Source organism: Acanthochromis polyacanthus, chromosome 10 (genome assembly GCF_021347895.1).
Source record: "Acanthochromis polyacanthus isolate Apoly-LR-REF ecotype Palm Island chromosome 10, KAUST_Apoly_ChrSc, whole genome shotgun sequence".
Lineage (NCBI taxonomy): Eukaryota > Metazoa > Chordata > Actinopteri > Pomacentridae > Acanthochromis > Acanthochromis polyacanthus.
Window position 1 is genome coordinate 15,118,679 of NC_067122.1, and position 9,161 is coordinate 15,127,839.

At 39.6% G+C, this 9,161-nt stretch overlaps 2 protein-coding genes across 2 annotated transcripts; both read left to right on the plus strand.

Moving 5' to 3' along the window:
• Positions 1-1,726: 1,726 nt before the first annotated feature.
• LOC110945461 (adhesion G-protein coupled receptor G2-like) lies at positions 1,727-4,360 on the plus strand. Its single transcript, XM_022187045.2, has 5 exons — positions 1,727-2,186; positions 2,781-2,886; positions 3,106-3,386; positions 3,649-3,750; positions 3,875-4,360. The coding sequence occupies exons 1-5, from the start codon at positions 2,090-2,092 to the stop codon at positions 3,976-3,978; spliced, it is 690 nt and encodes a 229-aa protein (XP_022042737.2). The 5' UTR covers positions 1,727-2,089; the 3' UTR covers positions 3,979-4,360.
• A 1,138-nt stretch (positions 4,361-5,498) lies between these two features.
• Positions 5,499-8,657, plus strand: vgll1 (vestigial like family member 1). The gene is made up of 4 exons (XM_051954748.1): positions 5,499-5,655; positions 6,681-6,883; positions 6,980-7,342; positions 8,020-8,657. The coding sequence occupies exons 2-4, from the start codon at positions 6,694-6,696 to the stop codon at positions 8,055-8,057; spliced, it is 591 nt and encodes a 196-aa protein (XP_051810708.1). The 5' UTR covers positions 5,499-5,655; positions 6,681-6,693; the 3' UTR covers positions 8,058-8,657.
• The last annotated feature ends 504 nt before the right edge of the window (positions 8,658-9,161 follow it).

Sequence of the window (9,161 nt, forward strand, 5' to 3'; positions counted from 1 at the left end):
TATGTATGTTGTTCAATAAAACTAACTTTAATGTTAAGTAATTAATTCCTGACCACTAGAAACAGTCACCAAACGATCCCAACCAGAGTATTCAACTAGAGCTGAAGTCATACAATCTTAGTGATACAGCTGAATGCTCTAAAACAAGGGTGGGCAAACTTTTTGGCTCAGGGGCCACATTCAACAGACAGGCCAGACCAGCATCAGATGGTTGGAGATTGTGCAAACTAATATGAATTACATGTTAAAGACAATACTGACAAAGTAAAGAATACTCACATTCAGTTTCAGTGGGAACAGTGTTGTTGGTCACCCTTTTTTGCCAGCACATCAAAGTCTGATGTCAGCTTGGTTGTGGTAATTCTCAGGATGGATCTGAGGTGTTCATCAGTTAACTGGGATCTGTGGTGTGCTTTGTTAATGTTCATCACGCTAAACATCTGCTGACACTTGAGGTAGATCCGGACAACACCAGCATCCTGTGTGCCATCTTCTGAATGTTTGGAAACTTGGCTTCACTTAGTGAAGCGTAAAAGTCATTCAGTTTCAGGGAGCTGAACTTCTCCTTTAAGACCGAGTCACTTTGAAGATCGATCAGTTCCAACTACAACTCCTGAGGTGCTGTTTCTGGGTCTTGTGACAAGGGACATGATACCAGCTGAAGTGTCTTGTCAATTTTTTCAAAATCAGAGAACCACTAGCAGAATTCAACATGTAGGTCGTCTAGTGATTCCTTATATTTCATCACATGTCCACTGGCCTCTGTCAGTGTCACCAGTGTAGGGAAATGAATGAAGGATTTTTTTTACATTTGTCTTGTGAATAAAGTCAGTTTGGCTTTGAAGGCTGTGACATTTGTGTACATTTCGTGCACAAATTGATCTTTCCCTTGCAGCTTCACGTTCAGCTCATTCATGTGTGTCAGGTAAAAACAAAATCACAGAGCCGATCACTGCCGCGTTTTCCCGATTAACTCCAAAAATGAGCTAATCTCGCCTTAGAGCTCCCACACTCGCTGACATACTTTCCTCAAACTTAACCAGCGGACATGAGAGTGGTAAAGCAAGTCCTGGTGATCAGCATCAGTTTCTTCAAGAAACTTCATGAACTGACGATGCTGAAGCCCTCTCGCTCCTATAAAGTTAACGAGTTTTACGACTGGCTTCACACATGATCAAGATGCAAAACAGACTTACAGAGGGCTTCCTGATGGATTACCCAGTGTAGAGTTTTCCGCAGGAAAAAAAAAAACGTATTTTGCTGAGTGTGTAAACTGGCTGCCAGCCTCTGACCGTAGCTGTCCGTTGTTGCGCTGACTGGTTGCTAGCGTAGTTAGCATGCTTCGTGGAAAAGTGCCGGCTGATGTTGTATTCTTTAAAAACCGCAAAGGTTTCATTGCAAATAAGACATATAGCCTTTGAACGGACTTCAGAGAAAAAAAATATTTAGTATTCCACTCCTTTTGAAACGCTCGACACTCACGGTCGACTTTTCTTTGGTCCACTACGGCAGGGCTCAATGCAGCTGCAAATTAGAAGAAGAGAAAATAAACCAACAAAGGCCACTTTTGTCTGGAGCGCACCATCTAGTGGGTCAACAGAAACGTCAGGTACTGCAGGGGAAAGCCAAATAAATGAGGACTTTACTGAAATTTTGTCAGTTCTAAAATTGACAAAGTTATTTCGCGGGCCGGATTGAAAAGCCCAAAGGGCCTTATGTGGCCTCGGGGCCGTAGTTTTCCCATGCCTGCTCTAAAATAAAGATAATAGGAATACTTTTTCATCACAGTGCTAAATGTTTTAATTGCATTTCAGCTTTTTTTAAATAAAACAACAGGATACATTTTTAATATTTAAACTTTGCCTTTCTGTCCCTGAGTTTAACTTCATGGTTGTCTGCCACTCGTGTACACTGCAGGAAGCTGCGTAGGGACTACCCATCTAAGATACTCGTCAACCTGTCAGCTGCTCTGCTGGGGTTGAACTTGATTTTCCTACTCAATACTTGGCTCTCATCCTTCTCCAACTATGGTCTATGCATCGCCACGGCTGCAACACTCCACTATTTCCTGCTGGCCTGCTTCACCTGGATGGGCCTGGAGGCTGTGCACATGTACATCGCTTTGGTCAAGGTCTTCAACACCTATATTCCCTCATACATCCTCAAGTTCTGTGCTGTAGGATGGGGTAAGACAGAACTTTCTGCACTTTCTGCACTGTAGCTGCAAAGTTCCACTATGGGGTTAGGTTTTGAAATGGATTTGGATTTGCTCAGGTTTGGCAGTTGAAGATGGAGTTACTCTTTATTTCAAGGATCTAGATCTATGTTCAGGATGGAGGAGAAAGGAGGCAGTGGGAGCGAGACTAAGACACATGCAAAGTTATTTTTTAAAATGCAACTTTTTCTACACTTTTAGGCCTTTTTGTCCAAATGCAGGCATAAGTTTTAGGTCATTCAAATTGAACCTTTTAGAAAACATTTTTCAAGGTACACATTTTTGGATTATTTTTGGTTTGTGAGATCACTCTATAAATAGCGGACGTGGCCAAAATGGCACTGACTTTGCTGCAAGGACTTTTTAAAGGACTTTTACAGTTACTCTTGCACAGGACTGAGGGATGGAGGTGTCAGCATCAGTTCATACTATAACAGCTTTTTTGGAGGGGCTTTAGGGTTAGAATTGCCTGTGTGTAGATTAGGCTTCATTATACTAATAAGATGATTATCAACAACCAAAAGGTGCACAAACATACAAATTTGCATGTTGCATGTTCTCGCAGGTGTTCCTTTGGCGATAGTTGGCCTGGTGCTGGTCGTAAATAAAGATGCTTATGGCAACGCTGCATCTGAAGAATCTACAATGGGTCTTCAGAGCACTGGCTCATTGTAAGTACTGTGGCGCAGAGCTGCAGCTGAAAGAAATGTTGGAGATTAGGAGTAAAGCGAAGGAAGCATTAATCAAATTGAAATTTCTAAAAAATAAATGTGTTTTTCAACCACCTAATGGTTAGTTTGTGGAGATGTGGGCAAAATATAGTGGAGCTGGTGTGTGTTGTTTGCTGTGTGTATTGATTACTCTCTATGATCAATCCTCTCCCTCCACAGCTGCTGGGTGCAGGCTGACGTCTTCTACTACGTGACAGTGGTGGCATTTTTTCTTTTGATCGTGTTGTGCAACTTGTTCATGTTCATCGTGGTTCTGATCCAGATCAGACGCATGAGAGCCAATAAGCCGTTAGCCAACAGCCGTAACGCTCTGCAGAACCTGAGGGCAGTTGCTGGTCTCTCTGTGCTGTTGGGCTTGACGTGGTCAATGGGCTTATTTTCATTTGGGACGGGCAAAGTGGTCCTGATGTACCTGTTCACAATCTTCAACACTTTTCACGGTAAATATGAGCTCATCATAAGATTTGACCTTTTTCTCCATTGCATTTTAACTGTTTATTTCCTTGATTTAAAACTGATTCCAAAGTTAATGTCTCTCTCCTTTCTAGAGAGTCTCCACAAATGGTTCAAAAACTGTACTTTTAAGACAGTTTTTGAAATGGAAGTAAAATCAAGCGAAGTGAAAAACAATGTCTATATCACCATTAAGTGTCAGACTTACAGAGGAGTGTGCCTCATACCTTTCGTTTGCTTTTGTTCCAGGGTTCTTTATTTTTCTGTTCCACTGTTTGATAAAGGAAAATGTGAGGAAACAGTGGAGGATCCACTTGTGCTGTGGCCGTTTCAGACTCAGTGATTACTCAGGTACCTGGGAGAACACCGCTTGTTGACGTATGATACATTGCAGTACAATAATAAGATGATTCATAGGAAATTGTTTTCAAGGTGGATGATCAATTGTTTTGTCTTTCTTGTCCACTGTGGTCAGACTGGAGCCACTCGATGACAGTGGGGGGCCGCAGCAAAAAGAGCAATCTCGTTAACTCAGAGTCAGCAGCCTCTGACACTTCCAACCCACCAGTGTCAAAGTGACTCCTCCACACCATCAGCATTGAAGCACTACCACTAGGGGGCATGAGTGAGCCTCAGGACTGTTTCTCTTCGAGGTTTATTCTTCTGTTTCAAACACTGAGAGCAGTGAAGTTGAAAGATGAACAGGAAGGATCAAGTAAATTGCAGTTTCAGGGACATGACAGTACTGCAGCTTGCATTAACATTAGCATGGAAAGTTCAGCTTAAAATAAAGAATTGTGTTCTGAAAAGTGCACAGTTTTTAGAAGCAGCATCTATTAAAAGCCTGCAGTTCACCTTCAGGCTTCTATCACTGCTTTCACTGTCCGATACTTAGCAAAATAATATTTTATGTGAGTGAAACAAAAGTGAAGTAATGAGTAAATGTAGTGTCGGGCTCATATCAGACTATAGTTTTAAGTGGTTTCTATTGTATCATTGGAATGTAATGGAAAAGATTGTCTGTAATTTAAAAGTGCTTTAAGTACATGGGAAATTGTGGTTGTGAATATTTTCTGAATCTTGTGAGAAACTTTCTGTTCAGCAAATCTTATTTTCCAGTCTGCGTTTCTCCTTAGACCTTAAAATATCACTGCATATGATGTTTCCTTTGAAAATATATAAAGCTGTTTTTAATTTAAATTAATAATAAAATCATTTCATATTAAAATGTAACATTTTCTGAAGAATTTTGTTTGATTGGATATTTTATAGTTTATGTACAGTTTGTCCTTCATTGCCTTGAGATTATAAGTAAAATTTAAGGCAAGAGTTAAAATCCTGGTATTGTTCTTGTGTGTGTGACCACTTTAACCCACCAAGATAAATAAAGCTTTGTGCATATATAACATCTGGACTGACTAGGATCTCTCTGGAAACTCAAGCTACATAATTGTTGAAGGGAATATTTTCTCCCACTGGCATCAACTGAAATATCATCATTTGCTAACAAACTGCAGTTTGTAGTTTCTATGTTTACACTCAGCCCCACTCATTGTCTGCTCAAATTTTGATTCATTATTTTTGAAATTTTAAAGCAAAAGTCACCACCCAAAAAGGACATTCTTATGAATTATTTTAACCACCAAAAAGTCAGCCAAAGACACTGCACCCCTCTTCTATGCAATGCAAATGTGATGTGCTATTTTTTACAGTGCAGTCGGTATTAAACAAACAAAGATGTACTTGTAGAACCAAACACTGACCTGATAAAGTTCATAAATTCATTTATCAATAACGGCTTCTTTTTCTGTGCTGTGTGACATGTTAACAAGTAATACTGTCATTATAATATCAATGATGCTTATATTTCTTAAAAAAAAAAAAAACATAATATAAGGTTGCACTGAAATCCCTTCAGAGCTACTGTTCAACTGTGTGTAACTTTTGGAGAGGGTGACTGAGGAATGTTTTGATAAGCTGTCAGTCGGGTTCTGGAGAAACCCGCCGGATAACATTCTGTTCATAGCTGTCTGTGTTCACACACCCTAACAAACTGACACACTGGGTAACGCTCAGAGTGAAATGTTTTGTCTGTAGAAGAAAGACAGACGTTGACTATTCGAATCTAATCGATGACTCTGATGAAGCCAAGTGAATTTTTTCCCAACAGTTTGGGCTGCCTCTCACTTTTGCTTTGATCAACCAGTCAATGCGAGGTTGCACTTCCTGGTCCCCTTTGGTCAATCAACAGGTCAGGTAAGAGAAGCAAGTTACCTAAAATGTAGGAGAGAGCGCTTTGATTCTTCTATTACTATATTTTTCTGTCTTCACAGCAGGAAAGAGTATTTACATTTCACTCCTTCCTGTAGTTTTAATTACCAGCAACTGGGCTGACTTGTATTTTCCAAAACTGGACACATTAACGTGCATTTCATACCCCTGAATTTAATTCATAATATATTTCTTGTGAAATGTTTTTTTAAACGCAAAGTAATTTTCTGGGAAATTTGAAACTGAATTCTTGCAGTCATTCTCAGACTTGGTGTCATTTGTTGCTGGAGAATTATTAATTACTCCTCTAATTTTCAAGCAATGTAGTAAAAATTGTAAATAAAGTTGGAAAATTCTGAATTATTATTATAAAATTCACATTAATGAAAGCTGTACTTGACTTTATTCTTACAATAGTTATAAATTGAATTGAAACTAGAATCAGCCGGCTTCAAAAACATACACCGATGATGTGAGTCATCCGGGGGAAGCAGAGATAAGAAGCAATGAACACTTTTATTGTACTGACTTTGATTTCTTTTCAAAAATGAGGGCGGAAATTGACATAGGTTGTAAAAAAAAAAACAAAAAAACTTTTTGATGGTCATGTTGGCATTAAACAAAGTAGGTTTGACCAGGTCAGAAAAAAATACATCCTTCAATGCAAAATATGTAAAGTATCTGAATGTAAAAATAACAACAAACAAACAAACAACAACAAAAAAAAAACAACCTGAAAAATAATACAGAATTTTTAGGGAAGGAGTAAATCTAAATGTTTTCACCACGACAAAAAGACAAACTAATTTTTAAATTTTATTCTTTTTTTTTCTAAATCTTTAAATTCAGGGTTTTACATAGTGGTTAAAATGGTCCTTTGTGTTATTTTATATAGAGTAAAACTGATCAATCTTTGATGTAGAATAATACAACTTCATAATCAATAAATAACTGCTTCCATTAAGATCCTGCTAATTATCATTTTTTAACAATCCCGCACTATGTTCCAGGCACAGCTGACCCATGGAGGAAAGACCAGACAGTCCCAGAGCTGTTAAGGTGGAGGAGCTTTCTCAGTGTGTCATCCTGACTTACTTCAAGGGAGACATCAACAGCATGGTGGATGCTCACTTCAGCCGAGCTCTCGGCAAAGCCTGCAAGTCCACGGCACCTGCAGCAAAAGTCAAGAAAATACGGAAAACTATTAAACTGGGTAAGCTCATTAAATCAGTGCTGTAAGACCTCAACAAAACACAATAATCAATGTTGTTCATCCCCACTGCATGGCTTCTTCTTTGCTTTCCCATAGAGCCCACCATCGGCTCCTGTCAGGGCAGTGCAGCTGAGTCCTACGAAGAGTCGCAGGCCCCCCCAGTACCTGCACACGTCCTCAGCTTCAGCTCCGCAGACAACACCCCCGGCTCCTGGCACTCCTTCACTGCCAGGACAGGGGAGGGTTCGGGGCTGCCCTCCATCACATACTCCTTGTCTCCAGAGGGGCTCAGTCTTACCGGTCAGCAGTATGCCACGTCTCTGCTCAACCTGCTGCACAGTGACCGGGGGGAGATGGGGCCCAGCATGGCCTCCAGCTCCAAGCCAGACCTGCTGCCCAGCTGGACGGTGCCTCCAGGGTTCAGAGAGTCTGTGGACCCGGCTGTGGGCTTTGAACCTGGTACTCCTGCAGCTGCAATACAACATGTTTAGGAAAACTTCAAACCTGTAAAATGACACTAACTGCATGTCAAATGGAGAAACGGTTAAAAATTCGGTTCACAAAATCATTAGTGTTTAGAAAGAAACATATCAAGAAGCTCCTATTCACTCAGTTCATTAGATACTCAGTTCGTTAGATACTGTGCTGATGGGAACAAACCTGTGTCATACTGATGCAAATGTCAATACGTGTATGTATATATACATACATACATACATACTTTGGAGGCACTTTAATTCTCTAAAAGGGTTCTTCAGTCAAATTGATTATATTGATATTCTCAGGCACAATTGTAATCAAAATGCATTCCTAGAAATAGCACTGTGATTCAAATATTAGATAAATGTGTGCCTTCAGATTCAATTTTAATCATGAATTGAGTAAATGGTCAGTATGCAGATGCAGGAGATCATCATTTTTGCCATCATGTTGTCATTTCTGGAGTTAATGCTGATTATCTGTTAGTTTCTGACGTCCTTACTTGTTTCTTACCCACTCTGGAACTTGGTGCATCTCATTCTGAGATATTCCACTGTGTGAAAAAAGACAAAAATTATTTAAGCTTAATTTTAATTTAGAGAATTTGGTCATGTGCTTTCAATCGAGTTACTTTGTGTTTGTCTCCTCTTTGTCAGGACGGCATCTGGATAAGAAGGACTTGTACTGGTACTGAGGAGAAAAGGACGCCAGCAGCAGACATCCACTTTAACGTCACCACGTACCTGCGGCTCTGTAAAGCCTCCCACCTTACTGTTCACTCCAGTAGCCTTTCTTTTTTTAGCCATCAAATAGGCCTCTGAGTGTCATTTGCCAACACAGTCGGAAGAAATAGCAGAGCTTCTACTCCCTGTCCCGCTCTCCCTTTTCCTCAGTAAGAATGATCTCAGTACCTCAGCATGTACTAACTCGAGCAACCTTTCTAAAAGGGAACACTCTGACAAACCGGTTCCTCCACTCTGTCTTTCCTCTTGTAGATGTCAGGGCACTGTATGTGTTGTTGCTCCCTCTGCGGTGGAGTGGGATGAAGGGCATTTTCTTGTGCCTTTATCAGGCAACTATCTTAAATGTGTAAATAGGCCAGTATTAGGTGTGAACACTGTGAGCCTCTTGCGTGTATAAATACTGTTGCTATTGGTTATTACTCAGGATGAGTTTTAGTTGTGAGGACATTTTGTGCATATGAACAAAAACAATGAAGGATAGTAATGTTATGTTGTTTTCTGTGTCATGTACTGTAAAAAAATGAATCATATACACGCTTAAATAAATATATGAGCAGATATAAAAGTCTCAAATGTCATTTCATATTTCAGTAGTTAATACATTCATTATCATTATGCAAAATGCCTTTTAAATAAAAAAACAGAAAAATAAAAATGAAAGAAAATATATAAGAAAAGAGAATAAAGTTGAACTTCCTGCAATGATCAGGCACTGATGTACAGACAAGAATGTCAGTGGCTTTAAATCTGAGATGTAACACACAGAAACACATATATGTGAATAGGTCATCTGCAAAACAAAATAAAGGCTATTTTTAGAAATAAAGAAATCAACCGTCTGATTGCACAATAAATAAATAAAAACTGACAGTAAAAGTAAAAACCGTTTATATCTTGTTGAAATAATCCCCCTGATCAACTTCAGCAAACATCTGGTTTGCGCTGAAGCTACAATGGGCTCAAACTGTCATAGAAAGTGACTGAGTCCCTGTAAGCTGCCATTTTTATAGCAGCGCTGCAGGCGAGCAGTTTACAGGGGGGTACAGGAACCTTTA

Coding starts and splice junctions, on each gene's coding strand:
- LOC110945461 (XM_022187045.2), top strand. CDS start 2,090: ATGGGCCTGGAGGCTGTGCACATGTACATCGCTTTGGTCAAGGTCTTC. Junction 2,187..2,780: donor GTTCTGTGCTGTAGGATGGG/GTAAGACAGAAC, acceptor ATGTTCTCGCAG/GTGTTCCTTTGGCGATAGTT. Junction 3,751..3,874: donor CAGACTCAGTGATTACTCAG/GTACCTGGGAGA, acceptor CACTGTGGTCAG/ACTGGAGCCACTCGATGACA.
- vgll1 (XM_051954748.1), top strand. CDS start 6,694: ATGGAGGAAAGACCAGACAGTCCCAGAGCTGTTAAGGTGGAGGAGCTT. Junction 6,884..6,979: donor ACGGAAAACTATTAAACTGG/GTAAGCTCATTA, acceptor GCTTTCCCATAG/AGCCCACCATCGGCTCCTGT. Junction 7,343..8,019: donor GGCTGTGGGCTTTGAACCTG/GTACTCCTGCAG, acceptor CCTCTTTGTCAG/GACGGCATCTGGATAAGAAG.